This window comes from Camelus bactrianus, chromosome 15, assembly GCF_048773025.1.
Source record: "Camelus bactrianus isolate YW-2024 breed Bactrian camel chromosome 15, ASM4877302v1, whole genome shotgun sequence".
Lineage (NCBI taxonomy): Eukaryota > Metazoa > Chordata > Mammalia > Artiodactyla > Camelidae > Camelus > Camelus bactrianus.
The window spans coordinates 26,877,468-26,904,687 of record NC_133553.1 but is presented as its reverse complement, the minus strand read 5'-3'; the positions used below and the strand labels follow the sequence as shown (position 1 = coordinate 26,904,687).

Sequence of the window (27,220 nt, the reverse complement as noted above, 5' to 3'; positions counted from 1 at the left end):
GGACCGGAGCCGGGGCGGGCGGGGCGCGGGGCGGGGACACGGCGACGCCGGCGCCTGAGAGTCCCGTGACCGCGCGCCCCGCCCGGAGCCTCGCCGTCATGCAGTCCCCGGCGGTGCTTGTCACCTCCAGGTGAGCCAGACCCCGCGTCTCGCGCGACGTGAGACCGGGTGCCCCGGAGCCGTAGCCGTTGCTCCCGGGGCGGACGAGGCGGCGGAGGTGGCCGGTGCCCGGGACCGCGCCCGCCGCCCAGCGCGCTGGCCGTTGACCTGGGTTCGGCGCCTCCAGAGCCCCGCGGGAGAGGCGGGCGGCAGCGAGTGCCCCCCGTTTTACAGATGGGGAAACTGAGGTCCCCAGAGACTAACGAACTCACCCAAGACCCAGTGGGAGGCCTGAGCTGGCCGGCACCGCGCAGGCGGCCAAAGCAGGGGGCTCTCCTTTCCCCTTTCCTGCCTACCTGCCCTTATTTCTTTTTGGCTCGAAAATCTGCTTATGCATCTTTTCAGCGCTCACCGTGTGCCAGACCCGGTGAGCGGCATGGGGACGGGGTGAATCAGGCTAGGCTCGGCCCTGCAGGGGAGACAGGGATAAACGCAGACCCACTGGGGACATTTACTTGAGGGGGTGGTGGGTTCAGGTTGTCGTGGGAACATAGGGCAGGGTGTAACCTAGGCTTCTGGAACGATGGGGGTGGGGGGAGGGAACGAGGCCATGTCCTGCTGAAAGACTGAAGGTTAACCAGGTGAAGGGGCGGGGAGAGGTGGCAGCTGCTCAGACAGGTAGCTGAGGAAAAGTGCAGTTACAGCAAAGGCCTCTGGAGGGTCCCTGGAGGCAGAATGAGCCCACCCTGATCCAGGCCTGGAGGACCCAGTACAAGATGGATCCTGGAAATGCTGGGATGGATATGGATTAATCCTTTCCCCTTTCTCGTATCTGTCAGTGACTCACTGCAAGTATTTTCATCTATCCACCTTTCTTCCCCCTACACAGAATCTTGGGCTAGGATGCCAGTCTCTTACAGAAATAAATGCTATTTTCCAGTTGTAATCTAAACTTCCCCAGGGCTTCAGGTCTAGAAAAGTATGATTCTGTAAGTAAACCCTGATGTCAAAACGTGCTTGGTCTCCTCTGTGTGGTTGCTGGTTGTGTCCTCATGGGCAGAAGAGGTTTCCCTGATGCCCCATGAATCACCTCCTCTCGCCGAGCTCCAGTTTACGTTTCTGCAAAAAAGGGTTTGCGCTTGGCAGTTGTAAGCAGGTTCAGTAGCAGACCAGTTGGTGCTGGGTGCTCGGGAAGGGGCTGGGTGGCTTCCCTCAATGCCCCACCTGGACAAGGCTTCTTAAGATGCAGGCGCTGGTGGTAAAGGCTGGTGAATGGTTCTAGGATACAGAGTGAACAGCCCAAAATCCCTCTTATAGAGCTTTTGTGGGGCAGATGGACAACAGGTAAATATAGGGTGTGTCAGGGATGATAAGTAATACAGAGGAAAATAAAATGGTAGGGAAATAGAGTGATGGGAGTTGTGAATGCTGTTTTATATGGTTTGGTCCAGGAGTGTCTTTCTGATAGATTGTGGCGGTTGGGTAGAGATCCCTGACAAATGAAAGAGAAATCTTGAGAAAGAGTGTACCAGGCAGAGGGGGCAGCAAAAGCCAATGTCCTGGGGCAGAAGGGTGCTTGGGCACCAGCAAGGAGGCCAGTGTGGCTGTGATGGTGTGAGCCGGCGAGAGTGTTAGGTGCTGTGGTGCAGAGCTGGGGGCTTGGGGCTAGAGGACAGTGAGGACAGGGCTCCCAGGCTGAGGTGAGGCTCTGAGTGCCATGGGACCTGCCTTGGATTTCACAGAGGTCCTTTGGCTGCTGTGTTGAGCAGAATGTGGATGAGCAGGGCACAGCATAGAGATCATTCAGGAGACTCTGGTGGTGATCCATGTGAGAGGTGATGGTGGCAGAGGTGGTGAGAAATGTTTGGGTTCTGGCTATATTTTGAAGACTGAGCTTTCAGGGTTTGCTGATGATGAGATGTGGGATATGAGAACAAGAAAGAGGGGTTAAGACTAACTGTGAGACTTTTGTCCCAAGTTCCTGGAAGAGTGAGGTTGTAGTGGACCGAGCCGGGAGACTGTGGATGGAACAGGTTTGGGGATAGTTGCGAATCTCCATTTGTCAGCACACATTCATTTTAAGAAGCTTTTTGACAGCCAAGTGTGATGTCGGAAAGGCAGCTGGGAGAAGGAGTGTGGCCTTGAGGGCAGAGTCCAGACTAGAGATAGGAATTGGGAGACAATTGGCCCATAAATGGAATTTAAAACCTTGGACCTGGATAAGACCACCTGGGGAAGGGTGGAGCAAGAGAAGAGGTTTAAGGAGAGTGCTCCGGGCGGGATTGGGGGACATCCGGGGAAGCTGAGCAGAGTGACTGGGTGCATGGGACCAAGAGGGAGTAGGGGTCCCAGAAGCCAATGAGGACAGAGCTTCAAGGAGCAGAGAGTGATGGTCAGGTGCGGCTGGAGGAAGAGAAGAGAGCGAACTGACCTTTGCGTTTAACAACATAGGGGTTGCTGGCGACCTGGGCACGAGCAGTTTCGGTTACAAAGTGAGGACAAAGTTAGGTTGGAAAGTGTTCAAGATCAAACAGGAGAGGAACTCGAGGTGGCGAATATAGGCTGTTCTCTTGAGGAGTTTTGCTGGAAAGAGGAGCAGAAATGCAGCTGTAGCTCAAGGGGAAGTTTGGGCCAAAGGACAGCTTTGGTTGTTAGAGAAGCGAGAAGGATCCCATAAAGAGGGGAGACTGATGGCGCCGAAAAGAGGGGAGACTTGCGGAAGCGACATATTTGAGTAGGTGAGGGGTTGGCCTCAGGTATAAGCCAGTCAGTAGTAGGTCCCCAGTGGCGGGGGAGGCAGATGCAGGCCAGTTGTGGATGTCACAGGATGTGCTTGGAAGGTCCCTCCACCATTCTCCTTTTCTTAGTAAGTGGGAAGCAGTGGGGTGGGGGAGAATGGGCACTAGGGGTTTGCTGACCCGGGCAACTTGGATTCCGTGTCTTTCTACTCAGTGAGTAGTCCCAGGAGCAGTATCAGCATCCCTGGGGGATGGTTAGAAAGGCAGACTCGCAGGCCCTGCCCCGGACCTGCGGGATCAGATCTGCATATTGACAAGATCCCCAGGTGACTCAGGTGCACTTACAGTTTGAGAAGCTCGGTCTGGGGTATAGGTGGGCACACTACACCGGGGGGCCACATCCTGCCCACCACTTACTTTTGTAAATAAAATCTACGTACTGTCTGTGGCTGCTTTCACTCTACACTGGCTGAGTTAAGCAGATGAAATGGAGACCTTTTGGCCTGCAAAGCCTGAAATATTTTGTCTGACCCTTTGCAGGAAAGGTTTCCTTGGGGGCCTTGGGGAGCAGGAGAGAGTGAATTAGGCTCCAGTGCATCAGCGTCACCTGGAGGACATGTTAAAGTGAAGAGTGATGCAGCGGCCTGGATTGGTTCACAGGTGATGCTGATGTGGCAGTGACCACACTGAACCCCAGGTCCAGCCCGAGGAGGGGTTGCCAGGCCTGGTGCTGCAGGCTGTGGCCCTGAATCTCTGGTGGGACCAGTCAGCATGTCTGAGTTCATCCCAGTCACCGGCAGCTGCCGGGCACAAAGGTGGCAGAGAACTGGAGAGTTGAGGGCAGAGGGCAGGGGAGCTGAGGCCTGCGGCAGGGGGCCTCTCAGCTGGGGAGGCGTGACAGGACAGGGAGGGGCAGTGGAAAGGTGGCGGGCGGGGTCATGGATGCAGGTCCTGGAGAACTGCTAGGGGTGGGTTCTGAGAGCACTGGTCAGCAGTGGCGGGGGGGCAGCCTAGAGTGAACCCTGGCTCCACCTCTGACCTGAGCCCAAGGACAGGTGACTCCCTTTTTGTGTCTGTTTCTCTGACTTTAAGTGGGCCTGAGCAGTAGTGTCCCTTTGTAGGGCTGTGGGAGGCAGGAGGGCCTTAGACAGGTGGGGTCCTTTGGACAGGGCCTGCGTGGGTGCCGGCTGCTCCCATGCCCACCTCTCACCCTCAGTCCAGCTCTGCTCTGCTGCACAGAACACCTGGAACGTAACACCGTGTGCGGCACCAGGAGCAGCAGGGTCTGTGTGGAAGGCCAGGGACACTCATTTGGTTACTGGCAAAAGGAAAAGTGGGCTGACTTGTTTGGTGTATCCCATCCTGCACGTGTGCGTGGGGCTCATTGACCACCTGCCCGAAAGCAGGGTCGCCCGGGCTTTTCTGAGTGCTTCGTGCTCAGTCTAGCAGCCTTACGCTTTGTGAACATGCTCGTGTGTGTAGAGGTTTGTATGGTTAGTAAATGTGTGTACACACCTCATATGTGGGTATGTGGTGGGTTGTCCTCCCAGTTGGTGACAAACAGCATCATGTCGGTGACAATGTCTCATGCTACCGTAGGAAGGGGAGGAATCTGTGTGGCAGGAGTGCTGGGGGGCAGGGTGTCACTTGGTGGATTGGGATATAGTCCCAGACGGGGATAGGGCCTGGCCCCAGGCACGGTTTTAGCCCCGGCAGCCCCTCACCCCTCAGGGCCTTCCTTTTCTTGTCTTCTGAAAGTCCTGCCCAGCACATAGCTGGTTTCAACCCTGATAACAATGTGCCCGGCATGTCCTGTCATAGGTGTTTGTGTGCACGGGTCTCCATTATACCCTTACGTAGAATAGGAATATAACCTTTTTCTCACCTCAGAGGAAACATTTTATAACTTCTCGGCTCTTCGTGCAATTCAGTATGTTTGTGTGGCATTAAAAATTCTCCAAGAGCTGTAAAGTTTTGCCGAGTATCCTCTCAAAGCCTCGTACAGGTACAGCAGGCCTTATCAGTGCCTTGCAGAGGCCCCAGAACAAATGATAGCCCAGCATCCAGTGCTTTTTCCATCTTCCCCCAGCTGAGCAGGTTCTGTGGTGGCTCTGCTGCCCTCTGGTGAGCTGAAAAAATGCATCTCTCCAGATTCCTGGTGCGGTTTCAATCCTGTATCATGTGCACAGAGCGAGTCACTTCCCTTGGTTTGAATAGAGCCCTGGGGATGTCATCCGCACAAATCCCGCAGGAACTGTTGCGCTGGGTTTATCCCAGATACCTAATTGTGATCTTCCATAAGCTCCATCTTCTCTGCTATCACCTGTTTTCCTGCTGGGAATAGCCCTCTGTTCCTGAGCAACCCAAAGGCGGGGCCCAGGCTCGGGGCCTGCGGAGCCGGGCTGAGTGAGGGTTGGCATGTGGTGGGGCGGGTGGCCTGGAGCTGTGCGCACTGAGGACAGCCAGCAGAGCAGCCTCTCACCCGGGCCCTCCAGGCCACCCTGAGGCCCTGCCTGCATTTCACTTGAGAAGTCTGCTGACTTGAGCCTGAGCTTCCTTTGCCTTCTCTCCCTTTGGCAGGCGAGTTCAGAATGTCCACACAGGCCTCGACCTGACGGTGCCCCAGCACCAGGAGGTGCGGGGCAAGATGATGTCAGGGCACGTGGAGTACCAGATCCTGGTGGTCACCCGGCTGGCTGCGTTCAAGTCGGCCAAGCACAGGCCCGAGGATGTCGTCCAGTTCTTGGTGAGCTGGGGGCTCTCCCAGGATGCTCCCGAGGGTGCCTAGCATCCAGGGGTCCAGGTGGGCAGACATACCTGCCACCAGGGTACAAGTAGCACCAGAAAGTGCGCAATTTTCTAGCCAGCATTCGGCCTGAGTGTGCCTGCCAGTGCATGTTGGCGGTAAGGACACAAGTGAATCCGATGCTTACTGTCTGTGGGGAGACAGACTTGTAAAGAGACAGATAAAGGTGGAGATAGGAGCCCAAGGCGGGGCGGTGGGGAGCGGGGGGCTGTGGGAGTACAGAGAAGGGGCACCCAACCCATCCTAGGGAAAGGGTTCTGGAAGATTTCTCAGAAAAGGCCAGGGCTGAAATGTTTTAAAGAGCAGGTGGAGATGTCAGCACTAGGGTGGATGAGACACTCCCTTTGTCTCTCCCCTTCAATCTACAACCAGTAAAACATCCACAGCAGCTCCACACATCTGTACATCTAGAGGTGGGCGGACTGGAACATATAGAGGAGGTGGATCTGGGAGGAGAGGAGAGGCGGTGTATGCAGTCCTGGATCTGCAGCCCTGGTGGCCAAGCCCATAATCAACATACAAAAATCTGCTGCATTTCTGTATGCTATCAATGAACTAGAAGAAAGAGAATTAAGAAAACAATCCCATTGACAGTCACCACAAAAATACCTAGGAATAAATTTCAAGGTCACGGCCTAAGCAAAGGCACAGAGGCTGAAAACAGGGTGTTGTGTGGGGAACTGTGAGCAGCTGAGTGTCGTCCTGGAGGAAGTAGGGGAGGAAGAGGGTGATGACAGGCAGGAGCCGGGTCACGGAGGGCAGGCGGGGCACCTGGCTGGTCTGGCAGGCCAGGAGGAGTCTTAAGCAGTGGAATGACCTGGTCCTGTTTGCCTCCCACTGGCCTGCCTGGTGGCGAGTGGAGTTGGATTGGAAGGAACAGGGCAGGAAATGGGGAGCCCAGTTTGGAGGCTAGTACCCAGGTGCCCCAGGTGAGGGCTGGGAGCAGGCCAGCAGTAGAGGGTATGGATGGGAAGGAGAGATCATGACTGACTGACTGTTTCCACTGACTGAGGAAAAGGGCACTGGCGGAGGGCCAGGTTGAAGGTAGACGTCTCGAGCATGAAGTGTTGGCCCGATGGAGACACGAGGCTGGAACTTGGGACGGGGTCAGGCCTAAAGGGCAGGTTTGGGAGGCATCAGCTTGGAGGTGATGCTGAAAGTCTGGGAGCAGATGAAGTTGCCCAGAGAGTGGTTGTGGGTGTGGAGGGGAGGCTGAGGAGGAAACCTTGGGGACACCAGCACCTCAGACAGTCAAGGAGAAGGAGCTGAGGCCAAGTGGTGAGAAGGGAGCTAAGGAAGGAGAGCGTTTCAGGAGGGGCAAGATCACAGACTCATCCGTTCAGTGTCTACCTTTGGCTTCTTATAGAAGGATCCAGAGCTGTGCTCAGGAGAGGCAGGCTGCAGGATTGTGAGATAAAGGTAGAATGAGCAAGGGTCCTGCGGTCCAGATTTGACTCATGCTTGGAGATGCTTCTCAGCATTTTGAACCACTGCGAGGGCAAAGAATGCATTTACTCCCAGTGGGATCTAGGGGTGCAACCGAAGCCTGAAATTTCTTCACAGTTTCATGATTTAGCTTTAAAAAACTAATGAGCGTTTTGCTTTCTGCTCCTTAAAGGGAATAGAAGCCCTTGCTTTGGAACACTGATGAATGTGGGCCCAGGATGAGGTGGCACCCAAGACTTAAAGCTCTTTGGCTCCCGGGGCTGCCAGTACCCTGAAGACCCACTGCTTCCAGAACCCTGGTCCTGCTGGGTCTGGTGGCTGGGTCTGCATGGAGCAGTCAGGCCAGCAGAGGGCGCTCGGCCCCACCTGGTCGAGTCTCAGGTTCTCAGGACCATGAGGAGTTGGAGCCTGCATCACTTTTGTGAAAGGATGCTCTTACCTTTCCTTAAGGGCTGTTCTCAGGAAAGCTCCTGTGAAGACAACTGCAAGCCACAGTCCCCTGTCCCAGATGACTCCCCGTTGGGGGTTCCTGAAGTCCTCCGTCTGGAACCCTCATAGGCTGGGGGTTCTGGTGGTCATTGCTGGTTAGCCGGGGCTGTGTGCTCCAGCACAGCTGTGCAATGGGATTGCCAGGTATCCCTCACCTGTATGGGTCCAGACCCACCACAGCCCATCGGCTACACCAGCATTTCAGTGGCGTGCTATGGATGTGGGCCTGGCCTGGGAGCAGAAGACGGTATATCTGTGTCTTCCGTGTCGATGCTCCCACAGGGGAGTTGGGGAGACAGACTGAGCCTGCGGGGAGAACACAGAGGAGTCCAGGCGAGGGAGGACGCTCGGCTGTTGGTGGTGTGTGGTGCACAGTGGGTGACTCTTTGAGAGCCCGTGCCGTGTCACACAGACCGCAGTGACGGCACTGACCTGCTGTGCTGTGGTCGCTCCCTCCACTCTAGACCTGGAGCCTGGAGGGCAGAGACCACGCTGGGTCTCCCCACACAGAGTAAATGCACAGCACGAGCTTGACGCACAAGTGGAGGAGCAGCTCGCGCTCTCTCTTTCTCTCTTTACTCAAGAAACCATGTGTGCCTCTCATTCCAGGTCTCCAAAAAGTACAGCGAGATTGAGGAGTTCTACCAGAAACTCAGCAGCCGTTACCCAAAGGCCGGCCTTCCCCCGCTCCCCAGGAAGGTCCTGTTTGTTGGGGAGTCTGACATCCAGGAGAGGAGAGCTGTGTTTGACGAGATTCTGCGCTGTGTCTCGAGGGATGCCGAGTTGGCCGGCAGCCCAGAGCTGCTAGAGTTCTTAGGTACCAGGGCTCTGTCCCACGTCGCTGAGGTCCCTGCCGGCCCAGAACTAGGCCTTGCTGCCCTGGCGCAGTGGGAGAGGCTCTGCAGGCCCCCGCAGCCCAGAAGCCTCAGCCAGGCTGTTTGAGGCACGTACATGTGCCTTAAGCCTTGCTTAGGCCAGGGCGGTGGGCGGAAGGGGCCTGGGACCCGGCCCGCCAGGACTGACTGCTTGGGTGCTGGGCAGGCCTCTCCCAGGGGTCTTCTCCCTGATCTCACCCCATGTACCCCATCCTGGCCAGCCCCATCCAGAGCTCCCCCTACACACGCACGCACGCACGCACACACACCCTTCCGTCTCCCGCCAGCCAGGCCTGGGGACCTGCAAGGACCAGAGAAAGCTGTGCTCCCACAGCCAGGCTGCTTCCCTGGCCCCTGGGGACACGTCACTCAGCTTGTACCCACTCTGAGAGGGTTGTGGGTGTGGCTCCAGGCAGCCCCACACCCAGTGATGGGGACCTCGATCCCTTGCCATCTGCGTCCCACAGCCTCCTGTCTTTCCACTAGTCTTATCTGTCCGATGGGTCTAGCCCAGCTGGCAGGTGCTTGTGAGAATCACATGAACTGACACATGTAAAGTGCCTGGAACAGGGCCTGCCGTGCAGGAGGTGCCGTAGAAGCGACGGCTGACACTTTACCCCTACTCAGCACATCTGCTGAACTCAGCACACACCAGGCATGTTCCTGTCTCACACAAGTGCCCCAGGGCAGGTGAAGGGTGTGAGGGAGGGGGTCCCATCCCGAGGTGCTGGGCACTCACCCTTGACCTTCTCCCCTCTTTGGATCACTCTGTTTAACTCTTTTCCCAACCATTATGAGGCTCCTAGTTTCACAAGACAGATGGGAATTTTTCCAAAGGAAATTCACAGCAGATAAGCCAATTGAAAAAAAATGGGGTGGGGAAATAAAAACAAAACCAGTGTATGCACAGTGTATGAGCCTGGGCAAGACTGCAACACCAGTTTTATTCTGTCCTTGTCCACAGCCCCCACTGGGGTCTGCAGGCCAGGGTCTCTCCTGCCCCAATTTGTTCCAAGGTCGCAACCGTCCCCTCTTTGCCTCCCTCTGGGTCTGTGTCTGCTCCAGTAAGGGGGCTCCCCACCATCTGTAGCTGGAAGAAACTCCCCATCTCCTGGCCCTTCTGCTATGGGGAAGCAGGATAGGGTTGTCCGACTTTCTCAGCTTCTCTGTGCCTCAGTTTCCTCATCTGTAAAATGGAGGTACAAATAGGTTCTCGCATGTGGGGTTTTTGCAATGTTTAAATGAATCCATACTTGTAAAATGTTTATTATATGACGCTTACTCCATGAAATTGAAGGTTCACAAGGTTTTTGAATGGGATTGTAACTGCTGCACCCCAGGCTTTGCTCCCCCCGCCACACCCTGTCCACCCAGATCTACCATTCTGGTCTCAGAATCTGCAGGAAGCCCCCCAGCCTCAGGTGCTGGCACAAGAGCTTGCATGCGGGGAGGTGCCCCTTTGTCCTCTGGTGGTGAATGTCAGTGCCCTCTCTGTCTCCCTCCACAGGCACCAGATCCCCCGGGGCTGCGGATCTCAGCAGCAGAGATTTCTCTGTCCTGGACACAGACAGCCAAGCAGGAGATGACGGGGATGCTTTCGACTTCTTCCAGCAGCAGGACCAGGTGGAGGGTGAGGGCCCACCCGTTCTGGGCCAGAGGGGCGAGGATGCAGGGAAGTCCTCAGAAGAGGAGGAGGAGGCACTGGACCCTCTGGGCATCATGCGGTACGTACCCCCTTCTGGGCTGGACTCCCATCTGGCCCACTCCAGGCTCTCTGGGGACAGCTTCTTCCTCCCTCCTGGGAGTCTGAGAAAACCTATCTCCCCAGGTCACCACCCCAAGGACCCTGGTGTGCTCAGGGAACTGGCTCTCTGCTCACCCTTGACATCGCCTGGGTCTTTGGGGCTGGGCCCGGTTATGTCCTGCCCCCTCCTCGTCACAGTGGTCCCCCCTCACCTCTGCACTGAGGCCTGGTAAGGCTGTCCCCCCACCCGCAACAGTTCAGCAGCCCAGGCTACCTGATCCTGACCCAGGGGGCCTGGTTCTCCATCCAGCTCATCACTGAAAGCCTGTGACCTGCAGTGCGTGACCGGAGCTCCCTGGGCTGGGCTCTGCTGTCCTTGGAGCAGGAACATTTACCTTGGCCCTGCCTCCCCAAGCTCGTTGTAAGGCTCCATGAATCACATGGACCGTAAGGTGCTGACTGTGATGCAGGGAGGTAGAGTGAGCCCCGGGGTAGACTGTGTCCCCTTTACATGCGCACGCATGCACACACGTGCACACATGCACACTGCAGAAGAGACAAGCTGGCTGCGGTCTTGATGGTCCCTTGGTGTCCTGATTCTGTCACTGTGTACTTTCCCCTTTCCTGTCCCTCTGACTGATTTTAGCCAATTAGTGAGCTGCTCCTGAGCCCCGACTGTGTGACCACCCTGAGCTGGGGGAGGGGGCTGCGGGCTAGATGAGACTAGAGGCCCCTCTGATGGACACAGGCTGAGGTGTGGGCGGGGCCTCCCAACCAGGAGACAGAGGGGAGCAGACAGACTCAGCTGCCCTGGGGCCCTTCTTGGCCTAAATGAGCAAGAAGCAAGGTGGGAACTATTGATTCTGACCACCTACTATGCGCCAGGCATTGTGCTTTGCACTTTGTCTACCGTGTCTCATGGACACCCTACCCTGCAAACAGCTGTTACTGTGCCATTTGACAGATTAAAGAAACTGAAGTCTTCCGAGGCCAATCCCTTGCCCGACGTTGGGCAGCTGGTAAATAAATGGTTCTGGGTATCAAACCAAGCTCAGGATCGTCTCCTGGACTGTGGAGCCAGACTGCGTGGGCTTGAATCCTAGCAGTCTATCCCGTTTCTTCAGTCTTCTGCAGCAAAACCAGGATAATGACAGCACCTATCTTTTGGGGCTGTTGTGAAGACTGAGTTAACACAGATGTCCTGGCCCCGTCTTTCTGCCCCACCACCTCCGCTGAGTCAGACGGCAGACCCAAGGTGGCATTCTCTCTGCCTGTCTCACAGGTTCTGTTCCAGAAAGAAATTAGAGCCAATGAGAAGTCCAGCTGGGGCAAGTTCAACTTAAACAACATGAAAAATAGAATCCAGAGAGCATTGCCCACCCCCCGCAGGTCTTCCTCTCCTGGTGGGATGTTGGGGGTGGCACATGGACACGTGGCTGCAGGGTTGCCGTGAGGCCAGCCTAGAGGGGACGAGGAGTCTGACTCAGGAAAGATCTGGGAGCTCAGGGAGACGGAGGAGCAGAGCCAGAGGTCCTGCAGCAACTTGGCTCCCAGGAGTCAGGCACCCCCACCCCCCAGCCCACTGTGCCAACCTCATCCTGGGAGGGACAGCGGCCCTGTGGGAGCGACAGTGAGGTTATGTTGGGAGAAGTTCATAATAGCCACTCCTTATCAGCTTTGTATAACCTGAGGGCCTTGTTGGGCTATATTTGTTTGAACTCACCCTCTCTGTTGTTCGGAGTAACCACACGTTTCTTGGTGCCAGACTGAGATGGGCTTCTGTGGTTTGCGCCAGCCTTTGGCTGAAGGACATGCTTAGCAAAGCAGCTCCTTTTTTGGGTAGGAAAATGCTCTTCGGGGTTGACAGGGGCCACTTTTAATTTCCTGCCCACTCCAGGAGCAGATTGACAGGGGTGTGCGGACTGTCCGAGGAGCCCTGCGCTCAGCGCCATCCCCAGCTCTGCGCTCAGGCCTCCTTCCTGAATCCAAGGAGAGCTGAGCACTGAAGGGGTCCCAGAGGCTCTTGACCTTCTGCCAGTCTGTTAATGACCAGTGTGATGATAGTCAGTGCTGTCGCTTCCATCGGGAATAATAACATTTTTTGAGAACTTATTAAATGCCAGGAACTGATTAGCATTTACACGAATAGACATTTTCTACTCCACTTCCATTTTTTTTTTTTAAGGTCATTGCTTTCAGGATCCACCATGGGTCTGGTTTGGGAACTGGTGCTTTAGAAAGCCGGTACTGGCACCAGGCCCAGTCTGTATGAGGAAGCTGACATTTGGAGTGAAGTGTCTCATCCAGATACATCCAGACACAGGTAGCAGAGTCAGGACTTGATGCCACCTCCCTGCCCTGTCCCTTGACTCCAGTCTTCCGGGCAGAGCCCTAGGGTTATCCCCCTTTCACAGATGGGCAAATTGAGGAGAGTATTGAACGGAAACTTAGCCAGAGCCTTGTGTGTGGTGGAGCCCTACCTTGAAGTCAGGGTTTCCCCTTGGCCTCTGGACACCCAGGTGGGCCAGTTGACTTCTTTGTACAGTCCTGCCCTTGGGTAAGGAACGTTCTGTTCTTTGCAGGATACTTACACTTTGCCTGCGTATTTCTCCATCCTGTGCCTCAGTTCCTGTGCGGATGAGGCATCCCTGTTTTACCAGCTTCACTCCACGCCACCCCCAAGCGCCCTTCTTGCAGCAGCCACATTTCCAGGCGACAGGCATCAGCCCTTCCTGCTGTGGCCACGGTGGGGCACTGTTGCTCCACTCTGGGGCTGCTGGAAGGTGGACGCACAAAGCCTGACTCTTCTTTGTCTGTTAAACCTGGTTCTGATTAGGGAGAGATGTATGACTACACCACTAGAAAGTGCCTTTTTAACCTAAAAGCCCTCATCGCCGCCCATCCCAACACTGCTGCTCTCCTATTTTGGGGATTTTTGTGTATCCCTGTCCTGGTCCAATCCCCATAACTGCAGACAGAGTGCACACGTCTTTTTTTCACTCTGCTTTTTCACTTAATGTCCTCATGATCACTTTCCCTGTGGAACATAGTTTTCATATTTAACTTTTCTATTTTAGAGACTTCACAGTTCTGAGAAAGACAAAGTTCTCCCATAATAGTTCTGCCTTCTTCTGGGAAATACTGTGCTGGAAGCATTTTTAATTGTAATGTAAATAATTTACAATTAGTAATAGAAAAATTGAAACCACAGTTGAAAGTCCTTTCGTTGTGAAGGCATCCTCTTTGTATATTCCTGATATATTACTAAAATGGAATCATGTTATGCACACCATTCCGTAAGTTTCTTTTTTTTCTAGCTTACATACTGAGTCTTTCCAGATCAATAAATAGACTTCTGTCTTCTGCTAGTCTTTCAGACTGATGAGCTGTAAATGGCACTGCCAGGCCCCTGCTTGGGAACACTGTGGTGTCTTCCATAGGTTTTTGCTATTCCAGGCAATGAAGAACTTGTTCATGTGTGGAGTGTTTATTCTGTTGGGCTTCTCCCCAGATGCCTACCCCAGAGCAAGGTCCCCAGAGCTCCTGCTGGGGTCTTGGTTGTGCCACTCCAGTGAAGGGGTCTTTTGGGATTTTATTGCCCTATGTTGGGAAGTTTTTTTCTTTTCCAACCCTACCCACCCACACGGCCTACTGCCGCACCCACCTCTTGCCCCAGTTCCCAGGGAGCCCCCTCTCGGCCCTCAGCTTCCCGAGGGACAGGATTGGCCCTGTTGGGACAGGAGTGGGGACTGGATCTCTGCCCCCTCGGCCTCAGCCCACCTCTCAGGTGGCCTCGGGCTGCTTTGCAGAGGGTCAGGGATCTTGAGTGTGGTTTGAAAGCTGCTGAGAAAGCTAGGATGTGTGGTCACCCCAGAGCAAGGTTAGAGACAACCTTTCCAGGTTCAAATCCCAACTCTGCCACTTAGCAGCTGGGTTATGGAACTTATCAGAGCCTCAGTTTTCCTCTTTGTAAATTAAAGTCCAAGCCTAGTGGTTGTAAGTATAAAATGAGGTGAAGTACAGGAAGTTTCTTTTGTATGATGTTATTACTCTTTCAGATTTACTTTGCTGTAAAGAAGCCCTTGGGTATTTAAATAGTTGAAATGGCAAGGTGGCTTTTCCATTTCCTATTGTTGTTATGCAAATATCAGCATAACAGGCCACCTATACACCTGTCAAGCTTGCAGCAAGCCAGCTCTCTCCGTTGGTGGGAGGGTTGCCTCTTGCAGTCTGTGTCCCTGGAGGACAAGGCTTGCTTGGCTGTCTTTGATGGGATTAAATGGTAACTTGACTCCTTGGGGGAGTGAGTCTTAGGAGGTCATACCTGCCATTCCCCTGTCTCAGGCTGCCCGGGAGCCTTGTGGCAGCGCCCAAGTCATTGCATTCTTGGAATGACAGAGCCTTTAAACTGTAAGCAACTAGAGGTCAAATCCAGTGTCTTTATGGTTACAGTTGGGGAACTTTCCCAAGATCACACAGTAGGGCACCATCCAGCAGGATTCCTTACTCCTGTTGAGCAGATAAGGAAACACTCCAAGAGTGAAACGACTGGCCCGGGGTCATACACAGGTTCTTCCGCATCCCCCTACAGTGCTCCTCCCTCGGGAGCAGTCAGAACCTCCCCTGGCACTTCAGGATGTGGTCCTGACTTCCCCTCAGACCCTCCTCCTCTAGCCACACCTGCTGGTCCAGCTGTTGGACACCTGAATATGCTGAGCTCCTCCCATCTCAGAGTTTTTGAAGGGCTATTCTCTGCCTGAAGCACAGCTTTCCCGACCCTGCTCATCCTTCTATCCAGTGCTTCCCTGAATCCCCTGTCCTGGCAAGGCAGTCCCGGGACCATGGGATGAATGCCTCTCCTCCATGATTTTGCTTGACTCTTGTGATCGGGTCACTGTAGAAGTCCGTTGCCTGGTACTGTTGCTGCAAATAACATTGTCCTGCAATGAACTTCACAAGTTCGTTTATTGGCACTCTGAGAATTTTCCCTAATTGAGAAAACAAACAAACAAACTGAAGTTAAGGTTTGAAAAATGAAAAGTCCTTATTTTAAAGCAGGAAAGTTGTATGCTTGGAAAGGAGGTTGATTTCCGTATTTGGTTTAGCATCACCCTGGCTTTGAAGGTAACAGTCGTGTTGTCTGTGAGTCTTGGCTTCAAGAGGATCCACCGTCTTCTGTTTAGTCTAGGAGATGCCTCTGCAGCTCAAGTGCACTTGGGTCCAGGGCTGTGGGGGGCAGGTGCATATGGGAGCATTGACACAAGCCCCCTGGGTGGCCGCAGGGGAGGATGCTCTCGTGTCAATCACTGTCACTGAGCCCCGTGGAGCAGGGCTGCTTCTTGGCCTGTCAGAGCTGTCAGCAGCGGCACCTGCTGCCTCTCACTCGAGTGCGCTCCACGCCTGCCTGCAGAATGTGGCCTGGTCTGGACAGCTGCCTCCTGTCAGGCACACACAGCAGTAGAGCTGATGTCTGTCCAGGCACACACGTGTGTAGCGCAGGAGCACGCTTCCACAGGCCTGCACCCGTCCAGGGAGCCCCTGCCCACTTCACGCCACCTGTGCTGTGTGGGAATCTACACAAGGTCAGGAACAGCAGCTTCGTCCGTCCCAGACCTCTCTGTCTGATGCTCAGTTGCCCCATCCCTGGTGGCAGGGGTCTAACTGTACCAGCCTTTCCTTGGCAAAGGGAGAAGTGAGGCATTCTCTATAGCTTCGGTGCAGAAGGTGGGCTGGCAGGTGAGGACGGCAGAGCTGGGTAGTGTGTCCTGAGGCAGGCACAGCAAAGATGGGTGGTGTGTCCTGCAGACGGGTGGGTGGACATGGGTGGAGAGGAGCTGAGAGGGGGAATGGAGGGGCACCAGGGCCGTAGCCCCTGGGTCAGCCTGAGTCCCTGCTCACATGACCAGTGAGCAAGGGGAAGGAATGGGGCTCGGAGTCTGTATCTCATCGCACACGTGAAGTGCCTATCCTGTCCTGAGTCGGAGTCTGGCACCATCCGAAACATGTCCCTTCTGCCCCCGAGTCACTTCAGTAGTCCACATTTGTCAGCACTTTGCCAGTTCTCCCAGTCTCCCCCAGTCCAGGCCCTGATCATTTCTCCGTGGACCAGGAGCAAACCTTCCACGGGGGACCAGGGACCAGGTTCCTGGTCGTGCCCGAGTCACGCCTCCCACATCCCCTCAGAGGCTGAGGGTCTCTCTGCCCAAGTCAGTCTCCTGTTCTTGCCCCCCTCCTGCCCCATGTCACTATTTACCTCTATGTCACCTTCTCTAGGAAGCCGTCAGGCTGGGTTGGCTCCTTCCTCTGGGCTCCGGCTGTCATGTAATTACTGCCCTGTGTGGTAGTTACCAGTCTGTGTCTGGGACTCTGCTCGGCTGTGAGCTTCTGGAGACGGTGCCAGGTCTTCCTCATCTCTGCGCCCTCCTCACCCGCACAGGTTCTTGCCCAGGAGATGTGCTCACTGAGCGCCAAGTCAGACAAAGTGCTCTGGGTGAGAGGATGGGCTCCTTACAGGAGGGCCGAGGGGCTAGTAGAGGGATCTTTGGAGGAGGAGCGATGGAGTGGAGGGTCTCTGTCTGAGATGATGCTGGGAGCCCCCCTCTCTTCACCCCCTTTCCCCGCTCCCTGGGGAAGGAGGTAGAAATAAGTCTGGATTAGAGATGTACTGTTACCCTGTCTGTCCATCTGTTCGTTCATCTGTCTGTGCATCCCTCCGCCACCCCTCCATCCATCCGTCCTTTCATCTAATATTTATTGAGCATCTGCTCGGGACCAGGCACACCACTGAGCCCCCAGGGACTGATTTGGGGCCAACCAGGACAGGACCCTCGGGCTTTCAGCCATCAAAGCTCCCTGTTTCTCTTGTTCTTTGTCCCCCCTGGAGTCGGCTCAGAGGACTCGGGGAGACTGGACGGCCCAGGTGGAGTGGGGTGGGGTTCAGATGGTGTCTGAGCAGCCCCGTGTGCTGTAGGATTGCTTCATTCCAAGTAAAGACAACAAAAGATTAAAAATGTCTCTGGGGAGAAAAACAAGACCATTCATCCAGTCTGAGGGGAAAACTCACATAGCAGGAAAGTCAGGCCTAATTTGTGCTCTCCGAACCAGAAGTAGGTGTGAGAAGGGGAATCACTGCAGTCTCTGTGTGGCTTCTCCAGAGATAATTAATCACGTCTGTTCGTTCACTTCCTTTGTTCTTCGGACCTTCCCTTCTCTCTGTGCATCCTCTGATTTCTGGCCCATGGGAAGGCCCCAGCCCCTGCCCCACGGGCCCCGTCTGCTGGGGAAGATGTGAATGTCCTTCTCCACCCGGTGTTTCAGGCCTGCCGGTTTCCAAGCAGGGTGGACCTGTGGACGGTGAGGCCCAGCCCTAGCCCCCCCACCAACCCTGGGGGCTACAGCTGGGGGCTCTCTGCCCTTCACTGCTGCAGCGCCTGCCAGACCCAGGAACAGGGCCAAGCAAAGGGCGGCTGCGATGGGAAATTGAGAGACAGTGGTGGGGCAAAGCCCTCGGGCCCCAGGCTGGGCCAGTGGCCAGGAGAGTCCATAGAGATGCAAACAGCTCCCAGGGCTGCCGTGGAGGTCTGGACGCAGCGGGTCCGGATGCAGCAGGTCTCGACCAGCTGGCCTGTCCTGAGGGCCAGGGCCTCTGTGGTACCCACTTCCCAGGGGCCGTTAGGGCTGCCTGGGGTCTGCCTGGTCTGTGAAACAAAAGGAAAACGTCCCAGGAGAGGAGGACACCCTGACTCCTTAAGGTGCATGAGGAGGCACAGATGTAGTTTCCGGAGGAGCCCAGGCCCCTTTCAGCTCACCCAGCACCACAGGCAGAGCCCGGAGGTGGCACCGTGACAGAGGCGTGGCCCCAGTGATCTGTGGCTTGAGCCTGTCTGTCTGGCTTGTACCTGAGATGGAGGGAGAGCAGGGACTGGGGTGCCGTTGAGTCTCTGGCCCTGCCTGCTGTGTGGCCTTGAGCAGACACCCAGCTTCTCTGAACCACTGTTTCCTCAGTCTGCCAACAGAGCTCCTCCCCCAGGGGCCTTGGCCCCGAGCATGGAGGTGCGTTGGTCCTGCCGCCTTCCAGCAGGTGAGTCCCCACCTTTCATAGCTTCTCCCCATCTCCTCTGGGAGCCCGAAATTCTACCAGACATCTAAATCCAGACTGTGGAAATGACTGCCTCTGGGCACCCTGCCCTGCAACACCCAGGGCCGCCCTGCAGCAGTTTTCACCTGCTGTCAGTCTGTGCCATTGTTACTGCAGTATCAGCACAGTTTAACCACATAGTATTGCCAGCTTGAGCTCAGACAGTGACCTTAGTCCAGTGGAACGGTCCCCCGGGCAGACAGTTGCCGGGAAATCCCACTTCCAGTTAAAAGCTTGTTTTTGTTGTTTGCAGGAATGTTTAAATGGCTAATTTAGGCATCAACACAGGGACTGGATCACCTTGTTAAAATGAAACCAAGTTAATTTATTTACTGGCAGTATAACTTCCAGTGACGTGTCCCTGAAGGTTTACACCGTGTAACCCCTACGTGGGTCAGGAAATAAAGCCCCCTCCTGGCGTCCCGCAGCAGCGTCTGGTCCAAAGCAAGACCTCGGCCAGCCAGTAAATGAGACGTAAAGGGACCCGAGAGGTGCAGAGCTGACTGGGGCTCTGAGTGGTCAGAGGGGTTCCCTGAAGGAGACGGGGTTTGCTCAGTGGGACTGAAGTGTTTTCTGGAATGATGGAGGTTATTCTGCTCAAGGAGAGGGGGGATGTGTGGGGGGGAACAAGGGAACGTTGACCAGGGCTGCCATCCGTTCTGCCCCGGGTCCAGGCCCTGAGCTCTGCAGGCTCACATGCATCCACCCCGTCACTGAGCGGCTGTGGGGTGACTCTCTGAGCCTGGCCCCAAGGACCGCTGAGGTCGAGTGGCCCCCGCTCCCCCGGAAGGAGGGCACGTTCTCTGACCTGCGGCCACACAGGCAGGCCCGAGTCCTGCTGGCTCTTTGGGGCTGGGAACCGTCTGTAGTCGGTTGTGTGATCCAGATGCCTGGCAGCTCTTCCCACACGTCCTAACAGCGCCATTCCCCAGGCTCTCAGGAGCAGTGTCTCACCGCCTCCGTTGTTGAGGCCTTGGAAAATTCCTCCCTGACACCAGCTCAAGCCTGTCCAATGCCTCTGTGAGTCTGGCCAGGCCACCCAGGCCAGCCGGCAGGGCTCTTGTGCGAAGCTTTAACCTCGGGTTCTGTCTGTGATTCTCCAGCTCCAAGAAACCCAAGAAACGCCCCGAAGTGGCCATGACACCCAAACCCCAACCCCGGCTCACCATCTTTGATGAGGAGGTGGACCCCGATGAGGGGCTGTTCGGCCCAGTCGGGAAGCCTTGTCCCCAGGGCTCCGCAGAGGACCGTAAGTAGATCCCCAGGGTGTTCCCTTCACTCTCGGGGTCTTGTGGGTGGCCCGACCAACTTCTGTGAGTGGCTTTGGACCTACCACATGTGAGCAGGATGGAAATCTTCCCTTCTCCTATTTTGACACGATACAGACTCAGTCAATGGAGATTTTCTGCTGGAGAAATCTAGTCTGGCACCTTGTGTCCCCACAGCCTGGAACATTCCAGGGCTGTATGTTTAATCACTCCTTGGAAGCAGAGGGCATTTTTTTTTGTTGCTTTGGAAAGTGTGGGTTGTGACTGATGTAAAAGTACCTTCGTCATACCTGTGGCCAGATGGCCCCAGGTGGAGAGTAGATACCAGCCTCCCCGCAGCACGCTGGGACTCCACGTGACTTGGATTCTAATGAGAGGTTGTGTGTCCCTGGCAGAGACCTCACAGGAGGGTTCTGTGCGGAGTTGAAACAGGAAAGCTGAGCAGCCTTGGGACTTCCACACTCGTCCCTGGGTCTGACCTTTCCTCCCCCGCCCAGGTCCCGTCCAGGGGAGGGAACTGATGTCATCCATGAATTCAGCTGGCACTTGGTGAGCGCCCACTGAGGGCCAAGCTCTGTGCAGGGCCTGAGAACACATGGCTGGTAAGACACAGTCCCAGCCCCAGGCCTCCCACCAAAGACAGGACATCTCCTGACATTTACAGAGTAGCCTGGGCCTCAGGTCTGAGCAAAATGTCAGTGCCTGTGGGGACACAGGGAAGGCTTCCCAGGTTAGGGTCAGCTTGAGGAGCTGTGCTTGAGCTGGATCCTGGAAGGTCGTCGGAGTTTGCCAGGGCTGCTGAAAAAGCATATTCTGGGTGAAGAGGCTGCAGTCACCTTTCACAAAGGGCAGCGTTGAGCAGTCGAGATGGGGAGAGGGTGGGGAGCAGACCCCGGCTCCTCGAAGGGAGGGGCTGCAGTCCAAGCAGTGTCTGCTCAGCACTGCATCCCAGAGGCGGCAGCCCTGGGCTGGTGGTTGGCACTTAGTGAGCACTTGTTGGAAGACTGGGGTGCAGCCCTGGGGGCCGAGCTAAGAGATTCAGCTGCCCGGGGTCTTGGGGACAGTGAGCTGAAGAGGCTGCTTCTTCCTAAAGGCAGTGGGGAGGCTGCGAGGATCTAAAACCAGAGTGATGCCATCAGCTGACTCTGGCCCAGCATGGACGGCCAGGGCAGGCAGACAGGTGTGTCGGGCCCCAGGGAGCTCTTTCCCCTCACCCCCACTTGGCCCCTGTCCTGTGGCTCTCGTGCCCTGCCTTGCAGACAGAAGAGACCAGCTGACTCCCTCTTCCCTGGCTGTGTCAGGAGGTTGGGCCAGACTGTCTCCACCTGCACACCCCAGGCAGCTGAGGACAGGCCAGTACTTCTGACCACTCTGCTGCTGCCTTCTCCACAGCCCTGAAACTGTTTGACGATCCAGACCTCGGCGGAGCCGTCCCCCTGGGTGACCCCCTACTGCTGCCAGCTGCCCACGAGCGTGGAGGGCCCACGTCCCGCGCAGACCACAGGGAGGCCTCCAAGGACCTGTTTAGGTACAATCTGTCCCCAGCAATGCTTCGCCAGCTCTGAAAGTGGCCTGGCCAGAGCCAGGGACCCATCCTGACGTGGGAGGGTTTCACCATCCTTGGGCTCTGAGGGAGGGAGTCCTGGCCCGTCAGAGGCAGGAGCCTGTGGGTGGAAGCCAGCCAGGAGGCAGTGAAGGGGATTTGGTGAAAGGGGGTTGGGGGAGGTGGAAGCAGCTCAGCAGGTTCTAGAAAGAGAGAGCTTCATGCATACAAATACATTATATAAAGAATAATTAAATTCTGTAATTGCAAGAGCAAACATAGCTGGCATAAACAGGTTTGGAAACAAGTAAAACTGACTCCTGGTAGCATGCAGTCATCTGCAGGGAGCAAAACTCAGGTGTACCAGCAGTGGTCGGTCACTGGCAGGCTTTACAGAGCGGACAGCGAGGCTTAGCCTGGCACCTGGAGGCTGATCGACAGAACACGTGTAAAGCTGACAACCACAGCGCGCATGCTGCGCGTCAAACTGCCTGCTGGTTCTCTACGCGTTCCCTTACTTAATCCTCACAACGGCCCCCACTCTACTCCCCATGGGTGCTATTATGTTCGTTTCATAGAAAATGGAGAGTGAGGGAGGTGACTGGCCCAAGGCCACAGCTCCCAAGTGACAGGATTGGAGCCCAGGTCAGCCTGCCTGTGTCCCGTCCTCCCCACCCTTCCAGGACTCCGAGTGCCTGGAGGAGGAGAGGCTGGCAGATCGCCTTTGCCTCCCACCCCAGGGCTAGCAGGCTCTCCCGAGGCTGCTGCTCGCGCCACTGTCTTCTCAGTACTCGCGGCACTGTGAGTCCCTCCATCACCCCATCCGTGCCCCGGGGATGCAGGCTGTGCTGGGCGATTTACAGGACGCCGAGCTGTCTCTTTACAGGAACAGTTACATGGCGCCGGGCCGTGTGGTCCCAGGAGGCTGTCATCCGCACCCTCATTAGCAGCCGCGGGCTAGGAGATGGCCCTGTGAGCGCTCACCAAGCCTGAGTCACAGTGATGGCTCCTTGTCATTACATCTCCCCACGGCCCCCAGCAGCTGTTCACTCTCATCCTGCGTCCTCACCCCTGACAGCCTGGCAACAGTACTCCCTGGGAGAAGCTGGGACTGTTGTCATGGGTTTAGAAGTGACAGGGAGGCGCAGGGAGGCAGAGTAGTAGGGTCATCCCCGGGGAGCTGCCCAGGGGGCCTCTGTGTCCCCAGGACTCAGTGTGTCCTCGCTGGGGAGCTCCAGGGGGACCTTCCTGGCATCATTTATTCTAAATCTGTTATGCTGACCCTTTCCAACCCATGTTCTGTCAATTCGGGGTGGGTGTTCAAAAGTGTTACGTTCAAAGGTTTTCTGTGGCCAGATGGCCAGGGCAATACCAGTGCTTTCCAAGCCTTTAGTGTGTGGGCACGTGTGGCTCAAGGGGGACACCACACAGCATTTCATGTTCCAGTTGGGCTCTGGGACCCTCTCCTTTGTAAAGCCTCCTACATCCCACAGAATACTCTGGGAGTCCTGTGGCCCTGCGTTCGCTCTACCAGACATCTGGTGAAGAGCAAATTGGCTTCTTGAGAGCAGGAACCATATTTTATTTCCCTTTGTGTGTGTCCTGTGACTATCCAGGCAGGAATCAGGCTTCCTTATAAAAAACTTTCTAATATTCATTCATCCACTGATGCTTTCATTGCCCATTCATTCCATCACTGGCATCAGCCATCCCGAGGCAGCATGGAGTGGCGTTTGAGCAGGGTTTGGAGTCTGAGAAGCCCCCATTCCTTCTTGCACTGGGACCCCAGTTTTGGTCTTTAGCCAAGTCTTGTCCTCTGCAGGGACCTGGGGAGGAGGAGTAGGAGTGGGGTCTTCAGACCTCCATCCAGCCCCTTGGTGGCTGACCTCACACCGCAGGTCTTGAGAGAGAGGGGAACTGGATCTTGCATCAGTGGAACCTGTTTTTAGCCATGACCTCAGGGAACCCAGATGGAAATAAGATGTTTGGAAAGGGATGCTGTGTGGCCAGCTACATCCTGAGAGGGACTGCCCCACCTCCCACCTCAGAGCAAATCCAGTTTCTGGTTAGTTCCAAAGAGTCACTGCTTTGCCAAGCAGTATAAATCCTGAACTCTGACACAAGCTTTTAGCTGCTACTTTATTTCCCTGAGGGCCCCTGTTTGAGGATTATTCTGTCCTTCTGAGCTTTTCCTGGGCATCCAGCCTCCAGTGGAGGATGCAGGATGAGCCAGCACCTGCCCCAGGGGAGCCTGAGGAAGGGCAGCTGCTTGAAGAGAGCTGGGACCCATCTGAACTGAGCTGCCATGGGCAGCCCATCCCAGGGTGATGCCTCCTGGGACTGCCTGGAACTTACTCTGTGAAGGCCTGGCTGGGCAGGTCCCTCTGGGTCTAGACTGGAGAAACACCTTTTGCTCACTTCTCTGCCATCCATGGAGGCTCTGAATTCTCCCCTTGGGGTCAGAAAGGGTGGTATGGGGCACCTCCATCTTCATGCAGGCCTCTGCCAGGCCCTGTAGGGCCGGGAGTTGTTCTGACTGAAGGTGCCTCCCCTCTCCTCCTGCCTCTACCGAGCCCTGCCAGTTTCTGTGCTGGATCCCATTCACAGATGGGGAGGTGAGGACAGGGAGGTGGGGTGGTCTGAGGCCACTGAAGGAGGAGCAGGATGAGGAACGGAACTGCGTTCTGCCTGCTGTGCTGTGCTTCTAAGTGCATGGTGTTGCACCTCTGCCGGGTGATGCTGTAGCCAGTTGGCAGATGAGGAAACTGAAGCTTGGAGAGGCCAAGTGAGGCCCCCTGGGTCTTCTGCCTCCAGCGCCTGTGCCCTCCCTCCCTCGTCCCCAGCGTGGCTGAATGAAGCATGTCAACATTCCCTTAGACACATGGGGCCTCCTGGCCCAGCAGCCTGCCTGGATCTCTGCTGGTCACGGGTTTAGGGAAAAAGGCCCAGGACCCCACTTTAGGAGTTCTAAAATTGGCCCTTGGATTTCAGTGGGAACTTTCCATGTGACTCTACCAAAGCCCCCAGGATACAGTTATCAGATCTTCCCTCCAGTCCTGGGTCTCCTGCATTCTCCTAGTTCCAGACCAGCCTGGCCAGTGCAGTTTCTCCAGGGGCACAGGGAAGAGGCTGCTGTGTCCCCGGGAACATGGTCTGGGGTGTCGTTCCCAACCCCCACTTAGACCAGGAAAGCACACCGCTCAGCTTGGGGAAGGGGTGAAAGCACTGATCAGGTCATCCTTTCTCAGCATCTTCTGGAGGCTGCAGCATTCCTGAAATGACCTCATTGGGCCCTTCACAGATGGGGACACCAAGACCCAGGAAAGGAAAGGCCCTGCCCACATATTCTGCAGCTCTCCTTGCTTTGGGTCTTCTCTGAGTGACTGTCCTCCGCTGACGGACAGGAAGAAAGAGCAGCAGGTGTCCTGAGGCCTGGCCCAGCGAGAACTCCCTGAGGACGCAGGTGTTTGAGAGGCTCCAAGAGATGCTCCTTTGCCAGAGGGTCCGTATGGGGTCCTCAGAGGCAGCAGACCCAGTAGAGTCACCTGCCAGGTGTGATTGGAGGGCCTGTGGCCTCTGATTAGAAAGAGGGACCCTGGACCCTGGAGAAACCCTGACCTGAAGCTGGAGAAGGGGCTTCAGAGCATTGGTGCCCCAGGAAGGCAAACACACCTGGTGACCCAGCCACACTCAGAGCCTTGCTCCTCCACCTGCTGGCTGTGGGCCCCAGGCCAGGCCCTTCATCTTTCTGTGCCCCAGTTTTCATATCTGTAAATGTTACTAATATCTACTACCAGCCAGTGTTTTGTGATTATTAAATGAGCTAATGAATGTGGAAATGCCTGGCCATGGTAGGTACTCAGCACAACGTTGATTGGATGGGCAGGTGGTGGGATGGGTTGAATGGATCTTCCGTTATGCATCTGGTCTCCAGGAACTGAGTCCCTGCTGCAGGAGGTCCCTCAGGCCGAGGGCAGAGCAGGGCTGTGGCCTGCCTTTCTTTCCTGCTATTTCAGTACCTGGGACTGGTTCTGTGTGACCATCACCCTGCTGCAGCCCTCAGTCCCACCTGCTGAAGGAACATTAGGTCCAGGGTGTGGTGCAGTCTTGATGGGCGCTGGCTGAGGCTTAGTGCAGCCCCCTGTGTGCTCTGTCTAGCGCCCATGTGGCCCACCAGGGGACACTGTGGGCAGGCAGACCCCACCCCACAATGGCTTGGAGCCCCTCGTTTATTCTTTCTCTGGCTGAATATGGTCTGGATGAGAGCTTAGCTTCTGAAGTCAGACATCCTGTCATCCTGGTGACATGCTGTCACCTCAGGCAGGTGGCTTGGCCTCTTAGGACTTGAATGTGTATGTCTGTGGGGTAGAGATTGGGCCATACCCCACCAAGGGCTGTTGGTGGATGAAACAAGATAATGGGTCTAAAATGCTTGGCACGGAGCAGGTGCTCTGTATGTGGCAGCTGTTACTGTTATTTCTCGAGGGGTTAAAAGAAAAGTCACCTGAAGAAGACAGCTTGTCTAGGAGTGCAGAGGCTCCTGAGGTGCCGGCTCTGCTCATGCTGGGCCCTGGGGCTGCAGGGAAGGAGAGGCTTGCCCTTCAGTTCCTCCCCGGGGATGAGATGGGAAGCTGGGCCCAGTGCCCTGTTGTGGGGGGGTGCCTTTCGTGGCCGGGGACCCTTGTTCCTTTTGCAGGAGGTTGTGCTCAGAGCTTCTCCCTCTGGTTCTCTAGAGTCGAAGAGGACCTGGACCAGATTCTCAACCTGGGAGCTGAGCCCAGACTCCAGCCTCAGCCCAGGCCCAAGCCCAAGCCTCCAGTGGCAGCTAAGCCAGTGCTGCCCAGAAAGCCAGCTGTTCCCCCCACAGCAAGCCCGTCTGAGGCTGTGGCCGGGCAGCGGAAGCAGCAGCAGCAGATCCAAGCCATGGACGAGATGGACATCTTACAGTACATCCGGGACCACGACGCGCCTGGCCAAGCCACTCCCAGCCTCTTCTGACTGCCCCCCCACCCCCCATGCTGTTCCTGAGCCAGCAGGCCCTCTCCCGTGGAGGGGCTTGGGGTGAGGTGCAGGCTTTGCCCTGTAAGGGCTGGAACCTCTATTCCCAAGGGAGAGAGGGTGGAAGCCAGGGTCCTAGGTCCCCTGTACTGCCTTCTCCCTTTTTCTCAGGCCTGTGGGGTCATGGAACCCTGCAAGATGCAGAGAACGAGGTCACCATAGGAATTGGAGCCTAAACTGTCTCAGCCACGTGGATGTGGAGGGGAGAGCATGTGGGGATGCCTTGCTAACCAGGAACCTGTCCCCAGGATGTTGAGAGCCGGGGAGAGGGGGAGCCCAGGGAGGCTCCACTCGGGGCAGGGAAACTGTGCCCACTGGTGCCCACCAGCTCTGCCAGCCCCAACATAGGAGGGAGGGCCTGGCCAACTTGTTGGGGGGGGGGTTTGGGGGGGTCCCTATACCAAGCCACCCTGGAGTCTTTGGTCAGCATGACTTCTGGGGCCCTGTAGGCCCTGGGAGGGTCCCGAGGGTGCCTAGAAGAGCCTGGCTGGGTAAGGTGACCCTAAGCTATCTCTGGTTACCAGGCGCTAAGCAGGGTGCCTTCCCATGTGTCCAAGCTCGAGGAGGTCAGGCCCAGCCCGCTCTCTGGGGTGTGAATGGCCTGACAGGCCCCAGGTCTTCCTCCCTCCTCCTTTCCCAGGGAAGGCCTGGCCACACTGTGGCCTCCTTAGGCCTCTGACCATAGGGCCATTGTCCCCACTGCAGCTCTGAGCAGAGTGGTCCCAGCATCCTCCAGGGACACCTGCAGCTGGGGTGTGCCTCCTCCTCATGGCAGGCCTAGGCTGGATGCTCTCCGGCTGCTGCTTCAAGGGCCCCGTCTGTCCATTGGCGGTTGCTGCCAGGCCTTGTCTGTCCTCTGGACTTGCTCGCTGGCCTTCCACCAGTGGGAGCCAGTGGGAGCTTCTTTCCAGGGAGAAGGAGCCCTGTGCTGGGCAGGGCCAGTGCCTTAGACTTCTCCTGGGCCCCCAGCGCCCCGGCATATGGGTCTGGGCACGGTGCAGCACTCAGGAAATTCTC

The 27,220-nt window shown here is 56.1% G+C and overlaps 1 protein-coding gene across 3 annotated transcripts; it reads left to right on the top strand.

Annotated features, from left to right (window-relative positions):
• HS1BP3 (HCLS1 binding protein 3) lies at positions 1-26,751 on the top strand. 3 transcript variants are annotated; one of them, XM_074341717.1, is made up of 7 exons: positions 1-130; positions 5,418-5,583; positions 8,188-8,395; positions 9,961-10,177; positions 19,438-19,583; positions 20,995-21,130; positions 25,879-26,751. In XM_074341717.1, the coding sequence occupies exons 1-7, from the start codon at positions 99-101 to the stop codon at positions 26,141-26,143; spliced, it is 1,170 nt and encodes a 389-aa protein (XP_074197818.1). In that variant the 5' UTR covers positions 1-98; the 3' UTR covers positions 26,144-26,751. The 3 variants fall into 3 exon arrangements, with proteins under 3 accessions (XP_074197818.1, XP_074197820.1, XP_074197819.1); XM_074341719.1 differs by lacking the exon at positions 1-130 and adding an exon at positions 214-526; XM_074341718.1 differs by lacking the exon at positions 1-130 and adding an exon at positions 3,457-3,497.
• Positions 26,752-27,220: the final 469 nt, after the last annotated feature.